This window comes from Suricata suricatta, chromosome 2, assembly GCF_006229205.1.
Source record: "Suricata suricatta isolate VVHF042 chromosome 2, meerkat_22Aug2017_6uvM2_HiC, whole genome shotgun sequence".
Classification (NCBI taxonomy): domain Eukaryota; kingdom Metazoa; phylum Chordata; class Mammalia; order Carnivora; family Herpestidae; genus Suricata; species Suricata suricatta.
Genome location: NC_043701.1, coordinates 134,161,213 through 134,182,975, shown reverse-complemented (window position 1 = coordinate 134,182,975; position 21,763 = coordinate 134,161,213). Strand labels below are relative to the sequence as shown.

The window sequence follows — 21,763 nt, the reverse complement described above, 5'->3', positions numbered from 1 at the left end:
CCTTGATTACCTGGCTGTGGTTGGTGGCCTGTGGGGCTTATGTTTGCAGGTCACAAAGGACTGTAATAGATGGAGAAACAGGTTTTTTTTTTTAATGTTTTATTTATTATTTTTGAGAGAGAGAGAGAGAGAGAGACAGCATGAGCAGGGGAGGATCAGAGAGAGAGGGAGACACAGAATCTGAAGCAGGCTCTAGGCTCTGAGCTAGCTGTCAGCACAGAGCCTGATGTGGGGCTCAAACCTATGAACAGTGAGATCATGACCTGAGCTGAAGCCAGATGCTCAACCGACTGAGCCACCCTGGTGCCTTAAGGAGAAGCAGTTTTTAATTGGCTGTTCCCCCAGGGCACATTACACCAAGAAGAGACTGAATCATAACCCTAGTTTTTCCTGTGTTTAGAGTTGTATTTGCTCTTACAGCTGTGGCCTGAAGGCCAGGCTTCTAATTAAACACATATCTAGCGGGCAGCAACTGTTCTCTCCAGAGACTAGGGAGACATATGGGTGCCATCTTCATGTTCCCTCTGTTCTGTCCCGGGTTGCAAGTGTTTCTGAGAAAGGAACTTATGTGCCTATCTGACTTTCTAGCTTTTGTGGCTTCTACTCAGAGGACATATATTTTAATAATTTGACTCAGGTGACAAATCAAGGCTCCGTGTGAAGAAGCACACAGAAACACCCATCTTCCGTTGTTCCTCTGAAAGAGATATATTTGCATAATTTAAAAGCTGCTGCCTAAGAATCCAATTAGCCTGACTCTGGGTGCTGAGATTTTCTTCTTTAAGATACGGAGAGATCTTAGCATACCCTCAACTACTGGAGTCTCTAAGAATAAAGTAGGCTGCCTAGACAATCAAAGGTTTAAGAGACAACTGAGAACTAGGGCAGGGCTGAACAATAAGGTTCAATTTCTTTTTTCTTTCTTTTTTTTTTTTTTAACATTTAAAAAAATGTTTATTTTGAGAGAGAGGTGGAAAGCACAAGCACGGTAAGGGCAGAGAGAGAGAGAGGTTGACAGAGAATCCCAAGCAGGCTCTGCACTGTCAGCACAAAGCCCAACACAGGGCTTGAACACACAAACTGTGAAATGATGACCTGAGCTGAAATCAAGAGTTGGATGCTTAACCAACTGAGCCACCCAGGCACCCCAGTAAGGCTCAGTTTCTATATGAGATCACTCCTTCAAGGATGAGAGGGGTGGCTGTTTTATCTGCATAAAGACCAATACAGAGAGTCAAGGAAAATGAAGAAATAGAGGAATGTATTCCAAAGGGAAGAACAAGACAAATCCTTAGAAAAAGACATTAATGGAATGGAGATAACTGTTTTACTTGATAAAGAGTTAAAAATAACAGTCATAAAAATGCTTACCAAATTCAAGAGAATAATGCATGAATAATTTGAGAATTTCAACAGAGAGAAAACATAAGAAAGTATCAAATAGAAATCACAGAGCTGAAGAATACCATAAGTGAACTGAAAAATACAATAGAGGGTTTCAATGTCAGAATAGATGCAGCAGAACTGTGAACTTGAAGACATGGCAGTGGAACTCATTCAATCAAAGCAGCAAAAAGAGAAAAGAATGAGAAAGAGTGAAGATAGCTTAAGGGACATATGAGACAATGTCAGTTGATTCACATTCACATCACAGGAATACCAGAAGGAGCAAAGAGAAAGGAGGCAGGGATCTTATTTGAAGAAATAATGTCTGAAAACTTCTCTGAGCTCATGAAGGAAACAGACATCCAGATCCAGGAGCTCAGTTTTAAATAAGACTCAGACGAAGGCATATTATAAGTGTCAAAAGTTAAAGACAAGGAGAGAATCTTAAAAGCAATAAGAGAGAGAAAACTTGTTATGTATAAGGGAACTTCGGTAAGACTCTAAGTAGACTTTTCAGCAGAAACTTTGCAAACCATAAGAAAATGACACCATGTACAGAAAGTGCTTAAGGCAGAAACCTGCTAATCAAGAATACTCTACCCAACAAAGCTATCCTTCAGAATTGAAGGAGAGATCAAGTTTTCTGGACAAGCAAAAGCTGAAGGAGTACATCACCACTACACTGGTTTTATAAGAAATGTTAAAGGGAGTTCTTTAAGCTGAAACAAAAGGGCACTAATTAGTAATAGAAAAACATATGAAAGTATAGACAACAAATATATTTTTGAAGCATTTTTTGCTACTATTTTCTCCCCAACAAGATAATTTACTTCAGTAGGAGAACCTTCTACTTTTAGTTCCTTGCAGTGCTGCTGAATGTAGAGCAGGTGTTGGTTAGCAGCAATGGACTCTGTTTCTATATGGGCCATGAGCTGAGAATGCTTTTTACTTTTTTTTTTTCTCATTTAAAAAAGATGTTTTGTGACACCTGAAAATTATATGAAACTAAAATTTTGGTGTGATGAAAGAGTTTTATTGGAGTATATCCACACTCATTCATTAGGTATTGTTCATGACAGCTTTCATGAAATAGCAGAATTGAATAGTTGCAACAGAGACTGTATGTGGCCCACAACGCCTAAAATATTTACTATCTGGCCTTTTATGCAAAAGTTTACTGACCCTTTCCAAAATAATAAGGAATATATGTATTGTTCTCTGTCCGGGTTCCGGACCAGAGCTCCTAAAGCCCTTGTAAATAGGATTCTGGGAGGTACCCAGGATATGTTCTTCTCATACTGATGGCAGAGTTGAAAGAAATTAAACCAGCCTCAAAAGTCCCTTCTATTCCCCTCCTCTTATCTTTCCCTGCTTCTTTTATATTGTTTCTGAGAAGAAACCAATTTAAAATATAGGTATTAAATTGGACTTAGAATTTTTAATATGCAGAGAATATAGAAAATAAGAGAATACTCTTGTAGCCATTACTTGCTTTTTTCAAATTTTAGTATTTACCCATATTTATTTCATACCTTCATTTTAAATTATTTTGAAAACCCCATGTATCTCTCTGAAACTTCATTTCACTCCCTGTCTTTTTAAGGATAACCACTGTCCTTAACTTGGTATTTATCATTCCTGTTGAAGATTATAATATCCATTGCCCTCCATAACCCCTGGAGCAGGACAATGATTAATTTCATCCCCCAGCACTGACATTGGACTTAGCCATGTGATTTATTCTGACTAATAATGATCTACATTATGTTCAAGCAAAATCTTTATAACGAGTCAGTTTGTGGTTTCCTATGTTGTCTTTTACCTTTGCCATCTTCTAAAGAGAGGCTGCTACCAGATTCAGTACTCTGTGGAGTAGAGCTGCACACAATATGTGATAGATAAGTAGCGTGAACGATATGTAAGTCTTCCTTATTGTAAGCCACTGAGATTTTAAGGTTTTTACTACCATGTAAGTAACATAGTCTACTCTACATTTCCCATTTTTTAATATGTTGAATATATTTTTACATATGTATGTTTGTATATTTGTTGATCCACATAGCTGTTGTTTTCTTATTTTCACTGCTGTATAGTTTACCATTTGTATAAATACGTCAGTATTTATCTGTGTTCATGTAAATGAACATTTAACTTACTTTCGGTTGAGTTGGTCATCTGTTGTTATGTAACAGCCAACCAGAGAATGTCAGTGGCATAAAGCAATGAGCGCTTATCTAGCTTCTGCATCTGCAGGCCATGTGAGGTAGACTCTGCTGATCCCGACTGGCCTTGCTCTGTATGTAGGCTAAGGTCTGGCTCATCTTGGTAAGGGCAGCTCTGCTTCATGGTTTTCTCAGAAAATTTGTCATGCTGCTCTGTATATTTCTCTTCCTTTTTAGACCACAGGGCTATCCAGAATATATTCCTCTCATACAACTGGCAGAGGTGCAGGAAAGCAAGTCAACCTCAGAAGCCCATTTTAGGGATCTCTTACATCATATTGCTAATATCCTGTTGGCCAAAGCAAGTCATGTGGCTGAGCCCAAAGTCATTGGCTTGTCCTTGGAGGTCAAGTGAAAGAAAATGAATATTTGAGAACTATAGTATGCCAGTGTTTTTTCTATTACAAACTGTACCACAGTGAACTACCTTTTTCCATTTGTGCCCTTGTGCGTATTTATATTTGCAAGAAGTTATTTTCAACATGTATCTGGAAGTAGGTTTGCTGGCCTCTGGGTACATTCCTCTTCAAATTTGCCGAATATTGCCAAGCTGGTTTCCAGATTAGATGTAACAATTTACATATTCTCCAAGAATATATGAATTTTCTCTTCTGCATTCCTGTTAACACTTGGTATTGTCAGACTTAATTTTTTTTAGCAAACTTATTAGAATGAATTATTGTATCCTTGTGGTTTTAGTTTGCATTTCAGTAGCAACTAGCGAGGCTTATCATCTCTGAATGTTTATTGGCTACTCATAGTGCCATCTACGAATTATCTATCTTCTTTGCTCACTTTTCTATTTGATTTTTTTATTTGTAGAAGTCCTTTATATATCCTCTCTTGAAAGCTATCATATATATCTTACAGATATCTTCTCCTACTCTATGACTTGTCTTTTTATTTTGTTTGTGGTAATTTTTAGTATACAGAAGTTGCTGGTATTTTCAAATGTAGTTATGTTTTCCTTGATAGCTTGTACTGTTTCTTTTTAACTACTTTAGAGATGTAATTACGTAGAATAAATAGCATAAATTAATAAATAATGTAAATTAATAAATATTTAAAGTGATGAGTTTTGACATACTAGTCACATGTACGTACTATGGAAACATCATCAGCATAATCAGCGTAATGAACATACTCATCACTCCCAACACTGTACAAATACACGTTTGTAATTCTTCCTTCCTGTTTTTATCCTACCTATGTCCTTGGCAATCAGTGATATGCTTAGTATCTTCTGTTTCCTATTGATTATCTGTCTAAACTCTGTCAGTTATTCAAAGAAGAGTGTTGATCAACTTTAATTGTGGGTTTGTCTATCATCCTTTCAGTTTTATCAGTATTTGCTTCAAAAATTTTGAAACTCTTATTAGGTGCATACAAGTTTAAAATGTATTATTCTGTCTCCTTCGTGAATTGATCCTGTTATCATTATGTAATTGACCTTTATGCTAAAAGTTTTTTGCTGTGAAGTCTACATAGTTTCCTATTTATGTAGACCTTTCTTTTGATTCATTTTTCATGATATATCTTTTTCCATCCTCTTTTTTAATCTACCTAAAGATATCAGTATCTTTAAGATAAATTTTTTGTGGAAAACATACAGTTGGATCTTATTTCTTATCCAATATGATAGTTTTTACCTTTTCATTAATGTGTTCAGATGATTTATATCTACTGTAATTTTTATTTGTTTGGATTTATGTCTACCATTTGATTATTTGTTTTTTATTCCATCTTTTTTATGTTCTTCTTTTACCCCTTTCTAGCCTTCTTTTTGGATTATTTGAAGACTTTTTAATATTTTTGATTTGAGGTTTTTGACTGTATTTCTTTGTATATCTTAAATTTAGTGGTTGCTGTAGAGATTATAATATGCATAATTAACTTTTCACAGTTAACTGCAAATTTATATTTTACTGCTTCAAGTGGCATATAGATATCTTACCGCTATATAGGTCCTTCCCTAATTTATGGTATACCGTCATATGTATTAGAGCTACATACATTAAAAACTCCCCCAGACGTTTTCATTTCAACTGTCATACATAAAATACTTAAGAGGAGAAAATAGTCAGTTATATGTATCTGAATATTAACCATTACTATTGCTCTTTCCTTATTTCTCAAATTCCAAATTTCTCTCAGGTATCATTTCCTTCCCCCTTGAAGAATAGAATGTGTTTTAGAGCAGGTCTGCTGGTGGTGACTTCTGTTTACCTTCATCTGAGAACATTTTAAATTTGTCCTCATTTTTAAGAAATATTGTCACTAGATAAAGAATTCTGAGTTGAAATTCTTTTTGGCACATTGTTTTTTTAATGTTTATTTTTTGAGAGAGCGGAGGAGAGACAGACAGAGGGAGAGAGGGAGAAAATGAGCACAGGAAGGGCAGAAGGAGAAGAAGGAGACACAGAATCTGAAGCAGGCTTCAGGCTCTAAGCTGTCAGCACAGAGCCCCACGTGGGGCTCGAACTCACAAACTGAGATCATGACCTGAACTGAAGTTAGAGGCTCTATGGACTGAGCCACCCAGGAGCCCCTCTTTTAGCCCTTTAAACTGGCTGCTTTGGAGATTTTTTTTCTTTGCCTTTGGTTTTCAGAAGTTTGATTTTTTTTTTTTTTTTTGGTAATGTACCTTGTTTTGGGTTTATTAGGCATCTTGAATATGTAATGAAATTATTGAAGACAACATAAAGTGAGAAGAGATGGTATCCAAGGAGGATATTCTAAAAAGTACATATATCGGGGCGCCTGAATGGCTCAGTCGGTTAAGCCTCCAAGTTCGGCTCAGGTCATGATCTCACATTCGTGGGTTTGAGCCCCGCGTCAGGCTCTGTGCTGACAGACAGCTCAGAGCCTGGAGCCTGCTTCCAATTCTGTGTCTCCCTCTCTCTCTGCCCCTCCCTGCTCATGCTCTGTCTCTCTCTGTCTCAAAAATAAATAAAACAGTAAAAAAAAAAGTACATATATTTAGGGGACAGGCAGAAGAGCCACCAAAAGAGTTTAAGAAGTTAACAATAATGAATGAAGATGATTGGAAGAAAGTAGAAATGTATATGTGTCATCATAGGCAAATTATTTAACATCTCTAAATTTAATATTCTCATTTGTAAAATTGAGATCATAGCAACTAATTTGTAGGATTAAGAAAATTAAATTACATATATGTGTATATATATGAAAAGCATGTGGTATAGGACCTATAAAATATGTCCAATAGATTACAACTTATTACAGTGATTAGTAAGACAGAAGATAAAATCATGTGACTACAGTACAATAATAAATAAGTCACATATCTGATGAACTAGAACTATGCTCTCCTGTCCTATATTAGTCTGTCTTACTGAAACATATAATCACTTTAATTAATTTTTAGGACAATTTCAAGTATTAAAAAACAAATCTCTAAATTTTTGAGAGATAGTTGAGACTTCTTAACTATAATTATTCAGTTTCCATTTACCTAAGCTCTAATTTATTGAGCTTGAAATGATCTGTTTGATTCAGTTTCCTTTTTGTCTTTTGACAGAAGGAGTTGCTATTTTCTTTAAAACAAATCTTTTAAATGTTCATTCTGAGGCTTAAACTGAGAGTATTCTTTTTGTTTTTGTTGTTTATTTTTGAGAGAGAGACAGAACGTGAGCAGAGGAAGGGCAGAGAGAGAGGGAGACAGAGGATCCTCAGCAGGCTTTGCATTCTGAGCACAGAGCCCGGTGCGGGGCTAACAGAATCTCTAGAGTAGTAGTAAGAATAGCTTGAATTTTCAGCCATTCTCATTTTCCATACTCCACCCCAACCATTTGTTAAGAACTGATCTAATCTTGCCATCTGCTCCATTTGATAGGTAAAGAAATCTAAATATAACAGACGAAATAAGCATCTTAATGTGGTTTTTTTTTTCATCTTAAAAGTATTAGTCTTTTGGCCTACTTTGTGTCTGTATTTGCTTATAAATGACAGGAATTCTTAGCATGTGCCAGGCTGTCCTTACACGCACCTCCTTTTTTTGCAAATGCACATGGGAAAACATTTTCCAAACTATAACAGAGCATTCAGTGAAAACACAGATCTGTTCCGTTTTCTGCATCTTCCCAGTCCATGTCACATATGCAACCACTTTAAATTTTAAGTTAACTTTTTAGTTCTTTTAGGTATTACTCCAATAATTTGAAATGTGGCCAGCTTGAATTGAGTTGTTAAAATTTTAACATACACACCAGATTTTGAAAACTTAAAAACTTAAAAATGATAAATAAGGCAAAATACCTCATTAATATTTTATATTGATTACATGTTGATATGATGCTATCAAATGTATTTTGTTAAACAAAATAAAGTGTTAAAATTAATTTGACCTGTTTCGTTTTCTTATTTTAAAGGTGACTGTTAGAAAATTTTTACTTATGCATGTGGCTCACATTTGTTGTTCACATTGTATTTCTGTTGGACAGTGCTTCCCTAATTATTAGTAAGCATATATTTCCCTTAAGTGATGTACCAAGTTTATTCCTGAGTTACCTGATTCTAATCTGATTCTTACTCTTTTATAAGGGACCAAGAAGGCTTTTTTTCTGGAAAGTCTGCAGATTTTCCTGTTCTTGGTATTCAGAAAGTTCAGAAGCATACACTGAACTCTAGGTAGTTTTTGCTCATTTTGCTTAGAACGCGTGGTAAGCCCTAGCTTGTGTCACTCTTCAGCGCTGAGAAATTTCTGCTAATACTTTTTGAGTTATTTCCTCCATTTCTTTTTTTTTTTTTTTTCAAATCCTTCCCTATTTCTGAAGGAGAAAAGGTCTTGCATGATATTAGACTCCTGGTGTTGAGTCTCCGTTTTTCTATAATACTCTCTTGTATTTTCTGTTTTATACCCTGTTGTCTTTTTGGCAGTGGTCCTGGGAGGAAACCTTATCCTGATCTTTTGACAGTTTATTAAAAAATAGGAGGAGATAGTCAAACATAGTCTTAACTATCTACAACTTTTTCTTGTCCTCTGTTCTTTTATCATAGACATGTATTCTGCTTTTATGACTGTGTTATCTTCTTGAATATCTATAAAGTTTCAAATATGAATTTCTTTTTAATTCCTTCTGTTTCCTGACTTACCTCTTTGTTTTGCAGTCAGTGGTTTACTTTGTTCAGGGAAAGCTTCTAGAAGTGAAGTGCATTTAAGATAAGGGAAATGTGGAACCAAATGCATCGAAGCAGAAATAGAAAAGGCTTCCTCTGGGAGCGGTGAGAATCTGAGCATTGTAACACTGTGGAAGTAGTGAGATAAGGACCTGAGCTAGCGTGGGTACAGTGAGGACTGAAAGAAAAGAACTGAGTAATTATGCACGAAAAACAAGTGTTCTTATTAACTGATTTCTCCACTCTAAAAACTCCAACAATGCCGATAGCACCCCTTATTGAACTAGTTATATGCTCCCTTGTAATGTTAATTATTATACGCATATGCCTTTCTAACCAGATTGTGACTCTTCAAGGCAGGGATTATATCCTACTCCTTAATTTTTTTTAAGTTTATTTATTGTAAGAGAGAAGGAAAGCACACGTGGTTGAGTGACAGAGAGAGAGGGAGCAAGAAAAAGTCCTAAGCAGGCTCTGCGCTGTCAGCACGGAACCTGATGTGGAGCTTAAACTCATGAACTGCAAGATCATGACCTGAGCCGACATCAAGAGCCGGATGCTTAACCAACTGAGCCACTCAGACACCCCCCCCCCATTAATTTTTTATAGTTATTTATTGATCAAACACTATGTGAAGCACTGAGATAAAGCCGTGGACAAAGACAAATAATCCCTGCCCTTAAGGATACTTAGTTACTTATATCCTTTATAGTGCTTAGAATCCGATGCTCAATGCTCCACATTTCCAAAGAAAATATTTGTTACTTAGCCCAACTTTAAAAGGTAATATTAGGGGTCACCTGAGTGGCTCAGTCAATTAAGTGTCCAACTCTTGGTTTTGGGTTCAAGTCATGATCTCACAGTTTGTGGGATCTAGCCCCACCTTGGACTCTGCACTAACAGCATGGAGCCCGCTTGGGATTCCCTCTTCCCTCTCTGTCCCTCCCCTGCACTCTCTTTCTCTCTCAAATTAAATGAATAGGGCATCTAGGTGGCTCAGTCAGTTGGGATTCCAACTTTGGCTCAGGTCATGCTCTTGTCGTTTGTGAGTTTGAGCCCCACATCAGGTTCTGAGCTGAGAGTGTGGAGGCTTCTTGGGATTCTCTCTCTCCTCCTCCTTTCTCTGCTCCTCCCTCCCTCTCAAAATAAGTAAATTTAAAATAAATAAATAAAACTTTATAAATAAATAAATAAAAGGTGATTTTAGGGGCACCTGCGTGGCTCAGTCAGTTAAACATCCTCCTCTTGATTTCACCTCAAGTCATCTCAGTTTGTGAGGTATTCTCTCTCTCTCTCTGCCTCTCCCTCACTCTCCCTCTCAAAACAAATAAACATTTTTTTAAAAAAGGGTAATATTGAGGTTGTCTATTTGTATCTGTTTAGGTGTGTTGTAAAATTTATTTCGATGCACTATTCTCTCTTTAACTTGATACCAAAAATTATGCTTTCAGATGAAACTAATATCCTTCACCTGATTTAAATGTAATATGGTACATTGATGTAATGAAAACAGCCCATGCTTGAAAGAGTGTAGAGTTCTAGTTTGGCTCTACTGATGAACAGGTTTGCACATGAATTTTTATACTCTGTCTTCTCAGAGCCTTACTTTCTCATGTGTAAAATAAAGGTTGGATCTTTTAGCACTTAAACTTTAAGTCTGAAAGTGGGAAAAAATTTTTCATTCCCAATGCCTTTGAGTAATATTGTGGCTAAACCATCTGGTATATATAATTGAATGATTGGAAGTGGCAGAGAACTGTCATTTCATATGTTTTACTTGAGTTATAATCATTAACTAAATATTGTGTTTTTTTCTCTTTTTTAGACTTGGGTCTGGATCAATATACAATAAAACGCTTTGATGGGAAGGTGAGTAAGCTATGACACTTAACATATATATCCTGTTGTTTACTAAGATTTTAAAGTGCCTCTAAAATTATTTGTGAGAAATTTCTGAATGACTATCTTATCAAAAGAGCATGTTTCTTAGTGCCTTCATAGACTTCTACAGAAAAAAGAAGCAGAAGATTCTTCTACGTTTTTCCGTGTAAGGTAACACTCATGGGGAGCCTGCTGTACATAGTAAAGGCTAATTCAGTGTATGTTGAGATTTGCATTTTAATTCAATTGCCACTGTGAAGCCCCCCAACACTACATTTGCATTTCTTATAAAAACACTGATTTGACCTTCTTCAAACTATGATATATATAACAATAAGCCTAACTAGAAAATTATGTAAGTCTTTACTAATGCTTTCATAATGATTATGAAGACCACCCTAAATTTACATATACACATTCATTGTATTTACTTTCAATTCTTTATTTTATATACAAATAAATCACATAATTATTCTTAAGTATAGAAAACAAAACTTCCAGTTTTATCATCTCAAAGCAGTCAGTTAAACATGTTTTTCCCTTTCAGGCTGACTTCTACAAAAAGAAAAAGAAAATATTACACAGGGTCAGAAAGAAAAGTAAAATGTCAATTTTAAAGAGGAGGAAGAAAGAAGAGAGAGCCCAGAATGGCTTTACAAAGCATAAGGAGAAGGAAATCAGAAGGAAAATCATGCAGTGGCTGGAAAAGGCAGGATTACAAGAGGGTCTAATTGGGTGGAGGTCAGGGTTAGTAGAAACTAATCTTGCAGGATGTGCCAATCCTGCATTATTACATAAAACTCTATGTACTTGTAAGGTGAAGCTACAAATGCTAAGATCTTTTGCACCAGTGGAAAGAATGAGTGGCCACCGTCAGGGCTGAGAGATTATTAGTTAAGGCTTTCAGCCTAACAATTACCTTTCCCATTCAGGTGGCCCATGCCTCCCTCTGTGGGTATCTTCTTTTTCAAGTCACATATTCTGAAAGAAAGAATGATCAAAAGGAGCAGTGAATTAGAATGTTAGGAGACAGTTCAGAGTCCTGGCTCTGCTTTCGGACAGTCACATCTTTCCTCTGATCTTTAGTGTCTCTGCTTCATGTATAAACGAGCACCACATCCGTGGGAAGGATCAGTACAGGCACTGATGTCAGGGTCTGATGTCAGGGAGTCTGGCAAGTCAGGTCCCTGTCTTATCTGTCTGTGTGTCATTCAGAGTCCAGTGAATGTCTGACATACAGGAGGTGACCAGTAAATATTTGATGATTTGGAAAAGTCAACTAGTCAAATCACATGTTTCTTGGAGATATGACTCATTAAGTCAGTAATATTTTATAACAAAATCAGTTTAACAAATCAGTTTTTGGTCACTGAAGGAATCCAGAGTAGCACGAGAATTCTGTCCTCTATTGTGTGTCTGTGGGTGTGGGTGTGCATGGGTGCATATGTACACCCGCCCCCCCCACACATACATATGTATATATACATGTAAACCTGAAAACATACAAAGAAGTTGAGTATGTGCAAGTTGAACAGCAAATTTACGTATTACAGGGCAATTTCCATTTCTAGAGCTCTCCCAAATATAAAATCCCTTGTGGTCATTCATGTTCATACACGCTCTTTAGGTTTTTCATTTCAGCCCATAACTGTCCACTTGATGCTAAAACTCTTCCGCTTTGGGCATGACCAATGAGCTCCACCTTGTTTCAACTGTATTAAATTTATGAGTTCTACATTTTCTATCATTAATGTCATTTGCATTTTTCTGATTTCTACTTATTTTTTATAAAATAACTAAAGTAAACTGCAGTGCAGCATTAAAGTATTTGAGTGCCCACCTTGCTTTAGAGACAAAAATGGCAGTACTTTTTTGTTTGGAAGGTAGACTTTGTGCTCTGAAGTATCAGATTCTGTAACGGGAGTAGGAAAGGCAAGACTTAGGGATCTCTGTATGTAATGTTTGAAAGTAGGACTTGTATGAAATTCAGGCATGTGAAAGTTGATTTTGTGGTACCAGGGGAACCAGTTCTAAAAGGGAGTAGAAGAATGGCAGACTCATAAGGGGTGTAGAACTGAGCCAGCCGGCTTCTCCCCCAGTCAAGAGCTCTACACAGAATTCTCTTTCATCCACCTTATGATATGCATATTTAATCTCGTTGCCAGGTACTTCATTTAAATGCTGTATTAATTTCCATCAAATATATCCTGAAGGTCTAGGTTTGGAATGAGGTTATGATTCTTAAATAGGATTTTTAAACTGAGTTCACCTCTAGTTTATGTCCTTATGAATGGTCTTTTATTTCATATGAAGTTTAAGAAAGTTTCTGTGCTGTTTTTAAACCTTGCATCATGAGGAATACAATATTCATACGGTGTTTTCTCACTTGAGAAGTTTTCCCAGGGATTTTTGCCATGTGTGAAATCTTTCACTTGGTATTTATGATAAAGATCATATTCAACTGTTGATCTTATTATTTTCCTTTAGATCTTCATGTCTCTTATTCTCTCTGTCAGAATATCTTAATTCTTAAGTAGCAGTTTCCAGAGTATACAAATCCTAAGACAATTTCTTGTTGAGAAACAGACTTATGTCGTAATTACAGTAAACTTAATGCAGGATGGCCACAGATTTAGTACAAAGCTAATACCCTAGAAGAATTTCCTTTTAAACTTGCTTTGATGTTTAAATGGGTCTCCTTCTCTTTTTTTAACTTGAGAGATAAACGAGTTATGAGTACTTCAAGGATTCCCTCCCACCTTCTTGTCTGCGTCCCCCCCCCCATTGTTTTAACTTTTAACATACCATTTAATAAAAGTACATCATTTGACCAGTAGGAAACACTGCCTTATTTTATTGCCTTTTAATTGAATTGCACTTTAGCCTTTTTGTCATTGAAAGCAAAACAAATGTGGAAACAGTATCATTTTGGGGGATGTTTTCTCATTTGTGCTTGAATTTCACACAAGCCCCAGATGCAAAATAAAAAGAAGGCCCAGATGATCATGAGAAATAATTGGGTAGTTATTTCTTGCTTTGCTGCCTATCACCTTTTCTCCTCCTATTTGACTAGTAAATGCCCTTAATAGGTAAAGGAAACATTCCTGTTTCAACTGATAGTGAAACTGAATTTGGTTAAGCAGCTTTTGATTTGGGGGGAGGATCTTTTTCCAGAAATCAGCACTACCTAGCATTAATGCACACTAATCCTTTACTCTTAGTAGCAGTTTCCTTTGTAGAAGAGTCATGAAATACATTATTATTGGCACTTGCATCATTTATGCATTTCAAAACTATCTACTCACACAGGCCTTGTATAAAGAAGCTATAATCAGTGTCCCTTTGTTTTAAGAATATGCTTTGTAGGGGCGCCTTTGTGGCTCACTCACTTGAGCATCTGACTTTGGCTTAGGTCATGATCTCACAGTTTGTGGGTTTGAGCCCCGTGTCGGGCTCTGTGCTGACAGCTCAGAGCCTGGAGCCTGTTTCTGATTCCATGTGTCCCTCTCATGATCTGTCTCTCTCTGTCTTTCAAAAATAAATAAATGTTAAGAAATTTAAAAAAAATGGAATATGCTTTGTAGAAAAGTGATGTTTTAAAAGACATTCAGACTAGGTTTTAAAAGTTCAAAAGCCTCACAGCTTGAAAGTTCAGATTTTCTCTTAAAGGATATTTGAAAATTACTATAGTGAATTAGAACTGTTATACAGATGGTAATACAAAATATAGTCTGGCTTCTGTTTCAGTGTAAGATACCATAGATTTAAAAAATGCACACCCCCCTGCAATGTGCATGCATCCTCCTTGTGACTTGTTAGTACGATTACTTCATGAATTTTAAATTATTTATTTAATGAAAACTATATTTGTTCTGGATTTAATTTTTTTATCTGTAATAATTGGTCTATAAAATAAAACATCATTTCTAAATGAAGACTTTATATTACAAAGTCATCAAATATTTCTTTCATTTCATGATTTAGTTGCTGTTTTTTATCGGTGTGGTTTAAGTGGTTATACCCCATGTTTTCCTATTTCTCTTACCCCTTCTTTGTTTCCTCAGCATATCAAAGGTAGAAATTGTTTTGCAGTTTCTGTTCCTGTTGTATGTAATAGACAACGTTCTCATGACCAAACACCACCATATATATATATATATTTTTTTTAAGTTAACAGTAGAAAACCACATAGTCAAGATAAAATAGTTTCTTAAGCAAAGGATATCTCTATTCTAGAGTTTTGACATAATCTTCTTTCTTCTAAAAACTTTATAAAGTTCATACTCTTTTTTAAGTTACAAGGAATTGCGCTTTGAAACTAAATTGTTCATTGTTATAATTCCACATGTATTTCTTTTTCAGAATAGGTGTATTATTCTTGCTTCCCTATTAAATTCCCTTTTCCCCCAACATTTCAGAAAGCATGCCTCTGGACCACATTTTTCATTATTTGTAATTACAGTCCCCTTAGAATCTCTCCAGTTTGGGATAAAGAGTGAATATGTGTTTTATTTCTATCTCTTTTATGATACCCAAAAGAATATTTGTACACATAGAAAAGTGTCTTACATCAAATACATCAAATAAAGATAACATTGTCCAAAAGGAAAAAAATGACATTGTCCTCATGCAAGTGAAAGAGATAAAAGTATGGTCAAAGCCTAGAAAGGAAAGTACTGATTACAGTGTTAATAACAGAAAAAAATTATCAGAAAAAAAATATGGGAGCCATAATTAAAAATCAAAGTTTTAGGGGTGCCTATGTGGTTCAGTTGTTAAGCATCTGACTCTTGAATATCTTACAGGATTACCAATAATAACTATATGAAAAAAGAATACTTTAGGCTTTTTGTTTGTTTATTATGTGCTACATGCTTTTTTAAGTGCTTACATATACGCCATTTAATCCACACAGCCACTCATTTAGATAGCTTACTACTTTTGTTGTCATTTTACAAATAAGGAACTACCTAAAATTTTAACTTAAAAAAATTTTTTTAATCTTTTGTTCATTCTTGAGACAAAGAGAGCATCAGAGTGCGAGTGGGGGAGGAACAGAGAGAGAGGGAGACACAGAATCCGAAGCAGGGCTCAGGCTCCGAGAACAGAGCCCAACATAGGGCTCGAACTCACGAACAGCAATATCATGAACTGAGCCGAAGTCGGGTGCTTAACTGACTGAGCCACCCAGGCGCCTTAAAATTTAACTTTTTTTAAGTTTGTTTATTTTGAGAGAGAGTGAGTGTGAGTGGGGGAGGGGCAGAGAGGGAGAGAGAATCCCAGGCTGTTCGTGCAATCACTGTTAGTGCAAAGCCCCACACGGTGCTCAGTCTCACAAACGGAGATCGTGATCTGAGCTGAAATCAAGAGTTGGTCGCTTAACCACCTGAGCCACAAGGTGCCCCTTAACTTTTTTTTTTTTTTTAACCTAAGCTCATATTGCTAGTTAGTGGTAGAGAGGCAGGACTTCATATTTGTAGTCTGGCTTCAGAGTTCACTGTCTGAAGCTCTGTGTTTAACCACCTTTCATTTATCTAAGCAGTTTGTATGATCAACTTGTAAATAGAAATTTCTCTTGCTAAGTACTTATTTTATTACCTCAATGCCATTTGTGCAAAAACAAAACAACTTGATATTTCACTTTCTTTTTGAAGTTAATTTTTCCTTCTTTGCTAAAGTACTGCTAGGAACTAATATTAACCTGAGAAACCACATAGTGGTTTTAAAGAAACAAAAATAAGTATACAAATTTTAATACTTAAATTTAGAAATCAGAATTTCAACTTCGTTTTTATTTGCTCCATTATTTTCTCTTATGACACGAACACCAACTGGCATTCTGAAAAATGCCGTTTTTTTCTTTTTATTTGAAATGATTTCTTAAAGTGAGCACTGTTATATATATTTGGAAAATTGGATCTTGTCTCATTGTCATCGACATTTTAGAGAAAATAATGTTTCTGTTACAGACTAAACTTATTCCCAATATTGATTGGTTATATGTTAAATGTAGCATCATTTGAATAGGGCCACTCATTATAGTCTTTAAACAAGCAAAAGTTTGGAGTGTAATTACATTACCAAGGTTCTGATTCAGCATTTCAAGAAATTCTTTGACACCTTGTTGTAGTTTTGTGTTTTATTTTTAGTCTGTTCATCTTCTTTCTTTTCCATCCAGAATTCTCTAAGTTACCTTTAAATCAGGGGCACCTGGGTAGCTCAGTCTGTTAAATGTTGGCTCCGGTCATGATCTCACGGTTTGTGGGTTCAAGCCCGGCGATGGACTCTGTGCTGACAGCTAGCTCAGAGCCTGGAGCCTGTCTTTGGATTCTGTGTCTCCCCTTCTCTCTAACCCTCCCCTGCTCATGCTGTCTCTCACTCTCTCTCCAAAAAAAAAAAATAAATAAATAAAACATTTTGAAAAATTACCTTTAAATCATTTTCTCAATTTTCTCTCTTCTTATAAATTAGCAATTTTAGTTCTTTCATAACACACCACAGCCCTAAGGAAATCTGAATTTGGCGTCTGAAATATTTTCCAAGGGATTTCCGTTTTGAGCATCTACGTTTTAGACAGCTATATGTAAATAATTAGATGTTGTAAGTATGCTGAAAAATGCATTATAGATTGCTGTACCCCTTAGTGTGTAATAGTCCAGGATGAAGAAAACAGTGTGACTGGATATGACAATCTTCTGTCCGTATATGGACTCGGCTGCGTACCTGATACTTGATGGGCAAGAGACCATTTAACCTCTCTGAGTATCAGTTACTTTCTCAGTAAAATCAGAGCAATATGGTAAAGTGTCTGGCTCTGTAAGAGAGCTACTTCCATGACTTTGAGCCCTTTATTCAATTTATAAAAGGAGTTGGCTGCTGTCATATATATTATCTCCTTTCTTGGTTTGTATGAAAATGCTACAGAGGAGCATATCCTCTCCATAATTGCTGTCTCCATGCCTCTTTCCTTGACAGTTAAGTCAGCTATAAAAATCTCCTTGTGTTCTCAATAAGAAGCAATTGGCTGGGATTAAATAGCTAGTCTGTGAACTGAAGAGAGACCTCCGATTTGATTTCTCATATCTGAGCCATCCTTTGTGTGCTGTGATTCATCTCCACCCTGTGTTGTAAAATCATTTGAGCCTCTGTCACATCAATCCTAGCCTGAGGCTTGTAAACTGCTAATAGCATATATTTTCCAGTCAAGAACTTTTATTATCGTACTGCTAAGCTTGTTTTGAAAAGTATGGTAAGCTTGGGTCAAATTTTATTTCACAGCCAGTGAAGTTTATTTGTTGAAAAAAAAAAAGTCTTTAAAACAGTTTTGTATATAAAGATGTTTTGGTGTGGTGTACCTGGCTAAATTAGCTAACCTAAAATGCTTCATCAAATACTGTCCTCCTTGAGGGCTGGCTTTTTATCACTAATGTGAATAGTAATTCATTTAGTGCAACATAATTTTGCATGAGACGGGTTTCTGAGTCGTCATTCTAAACTCTGACATAGAGTAGTTACTAATCTGAGTTTGGTTGCCCATATTGTAATACGGGTGGTAAAGCAACAAATTTCCTGTGAAGTTTTAATATATTGGAGCTCCTGGGTGGCTTGGTTGGTTAAGCCTTTGACTTCAGCTCAGGTCATGATCTCACAGTTAGTGAGTTCAAGCCCTGTGTCAGGCTCTGTGCTGGCAGCTCGGAGCTGGACACCGCTTCAGATTGTGTGTGTGTGCATATGTGTGCGCGCCCCCCTCCCCTCCTCTCTCTCTCTCTTTCTCTGAAAACAAGTAAACATTAAAAAAATTAAAAATATTATATCCATGAGACATCCTAATAGGAAACCTTAATTAAAGAAATGCTTTGACTTCCCATGACAAAAAAAGAAATATATATATATATATGAGAAATACTTGCTTTCCCTTTTCTTTCAGAAATATTATTATTCATGTATTTTCTTTTTATAGTATTGTGAAGTTTTTCTGCACTTGTGTGTTTCATTTTGGGGAGGCTAGGAATTGAGTTGTTGGCTTTTTTGTTTTACTGTACCTCACAGATAATATGTAAAACATTTCTATGTATTCCTCATTTTCTGTTTCCAGGTGTTCAGTGATCTTATTACAGATCTAAATTTAGTCCTTTATATGTTGTAATACTTTGTGATATGTATATGTGATTTTAGAGTTTTCATATAATCAAACAATGTCCTTTTTTTTTTTCTTTTTCTCATCTTCTGATCAGGATTTCTGGCAGGTACTGACTCAGCAGCATGTGCTTTAAATTAATTAATGTTCCAAAATCCATAGTAATGCTTCAGGGACAAAGGTTCAGTGCATGCCTATGTCCTTCCCCTGCTCCTTTCAGAATGATTCAATTCCTGTCACTTTAATTTAACATATTTTATCTTTAATATGACAATTCAAACACTGCAGAGGTCCTTGAGAATATGATACTTAGCATGATTTAAAAGGAAGTTTTAACATTATGTGTCACACAGAAGGTTAAGAAACTGTGACCGTTATATTGTATAAGGGATACTCACCAGTATGATGGAGTCGTCTCGCCAGCCCTAGTAAGGGACACCGTGTTCCTCGTTGAGCAGTACAGGAAGGGTGAGGCAACGTAATTTCAAGTGAAATATTAATCTTTTTTGTCTCTTGAAATTTCTTACCTGATCAATACAGGTAAGCAGCTGCTTAGTTGCACCTCGCTCAACTAAATGTCTGAACAGGAAACAAAAGGAACATTTTAGAAAGACTTCATTACTTCACTTTTTTCACAACAACTTTAGCTTGAAAAGGAAGCCAGTACATGAGGAAGATCATGAAAAAGAGTATATAGGTTGTAATCTGGCAAAGGAGAATTTCAAGGACTAGCCTAAGAGGTACATTTTAAATTGATCTTTGAAGACTCAGACTCTTTATAGTCTGTGAGTTATAAAATGTATTTATTTTTTTAAAAGGCGTTACTCTTCTATTTTTTTCATAGAAATATAAACTAAACCAAATTAGAATATCTTTTGGTTTAAAATAACTAATGATATAATTAATGAGATCACAGTGTGGTCTTAATTTTTATATAACATTTTTCGTGGGCTTCCTTGTTTTTAAACTGGGATATATTGTTAGTTGTCTTCTTAAAACCCCAGACCAATGATCCTGTTACTGACACAGTCAATTATCTTCTGCCTCTCACTGCATTCTGAAACAAACCAACAAATAAATAATTGTGTCAGAATACTTTATTGATAATCTCAGCATCAATGTTTCTAATCCTGGAAATTCTATTTTAGAACAGCTATGGCACAACTAGTATGTATACTACTGAGGAGCATAAATCAGATGAGATGCTTGACACCTGTGATTGAGGAAAATGACTTCTACTTCTGTAATTGTGGCAGAACAATTTGTAGGAGGCATTTAAAATCTCTTCCTTTCCTATGATAATTGTGTGGTTTAAGCCTGAAATTTTTAAATGAGTTGCCTCACACAGCTGTCCCTACAGAATAAAAAGTGAAAAGAGGTAGGAATTGGTGATGTGCTTGGAAGTCTCTGGAATATTCAGCATTGGGTAGTCAATCACCATAGCTGACAAAAGAGCACCAGTCTTTAAACTTGGACTGTCGAGGGTGATATCCTTTGCTGTGTAAGGATTCAATATCAAGTTTTACTGTTATTAAAAATATCTTGTAAATAAGCTTTTTGTATTGAATATAATAAACCTTTTCCTCCTAGAATAGGTAGATACCACTCATATTGGTGACACTAGTATAAATCTTCTCAGCTTCCAAAGGTCACTGAGCAGTTACTTTATAGAAGAGGGCTTTCTTGCTTGCTTCCTGAAACAGGATTTTGTCCTTTGCATGCTAAATTCCTATTGCCTGTGAAAAGGCTGGAATCATTTTGGTTTTCTAGTAGCATAGAGCTGTTCTTCAGATGCAGCTTATGAATGGTGTCAAATACTTAACTATATTACTGTGAGGAGTATTCATAATGTCTCTTTCCAGTCTCTGAGTTCCACCACTACTAAAATACATTGCTTTAACTCATGTGTTTGATTATTCAGATTGAAAAAGAAATGATAATATAATCATCATTAAGTAATCTCACGGAGGGTGTAGTTTACTTGGTTACCCCAAATATTCAAACATCTATAAATATGTCTTTAAATACATTTTTATTTTAGATTCTGTTTTGTTTGAACTTGGGATCAACTGAGCCCATTTGATTTATCATTGTTCATTTGAAAGCATAAACATGACTAACCATCACATTTCCAACACATTCATATTTAACTTTCCCATCACGAAAGAAGATTTGAAATTCACTTTGACAGTAGAGGACTTGGTTCCAGACTAACTTCCTTTTTCTTATTATTAAAGTGGGTTCTCACCTTAGCCTGAACATGCATTGATGATCTTTGGCTGCAGAGAATGAGGATAGCTTTTGCTTCTCATATTTGTCTTTGCTATGATGCAATTGTTAAAGTTCCAAACTTAAAACGTTTTTCCAATGACAGATTAGTCTAATGTCTATTAATTAAGAACACAACCATTACATTCTTGAAGTGATACTCATTTTTAAAATGATTAAAATATGCTTTTGAACAAGTCATAGCCTAAAAATACATTGTGCATCTACATCATTAACCAGACTTTTCTCAAGATAAACGAGCTGATATATGCTAAGCCCCAGGATTAATATTTTACAATAATGAACTATTGTTTTTGCTCTTAAAATACCCAGTCTCCAATAACAGTTTCAGAACTTGCGAACAATTTCTGTGCATTTGATACATTATAACATAATAGTTGTGGAGTCAAACTATGACCCGCCCTGTCACTTCATAGCATTGTCACCGTGGGCTACTTGTTTGACTTCCCTAAACTTCAGTTTTCTCATCCGTAAAGTGCAGGTAGTAGTATTACCTGCCTCCTAGGATTGCAGTGAGGACTTAGAGTTGTGAATGTAACTCAGATACTTAGCACAGTACCCGGCATGAAGCATGTGGACTATAATTTTCAAATTCTTAATATGTCCTTAATGGTCAGTGGTGTTTAAGGGATACCCACAAGTGTTTGAATTCAAAATGATTTTAAAATTCTTAATCTAAAGGGCTTCCTGAGAGATAGTAGTTACTAGA

The 21,763-nt window shown here is 35.7% G+C and overlaps 1 protein-coding gene across 5 annotated transcripts in view; it reads left to right on the top strand.

The window, feature by feature from the left end:
- MICU1 (mitochondrial calcium uptake 1) overlaps positions 1-21,763 on the top strand; it is a 237,074-nt gene that overhangs the window by 90,766 nt on the left and 124,545 nt on the right. For 3 of the 5 annotated variants that reach the window (XM_029931893.1, XM_029931890.1, XM_029931889.1), the window contains exons 5-6: positions 10,573-10,616; positions 18,863-18,874. In XM_029931893.1, the coding sequence (XP_029787753.1) occupies positions 10,573-10,616; positions 18,863-18,874 (56 nt within the window). The remainder of the gene's footprint in view (positions 1-10,572; positions 10,617-18,862; positions 18,875-21,763) is intronic. The other 2 variants (XM_029931892.1, XM_029931891.1) reach the window with 1 other exon arrangement.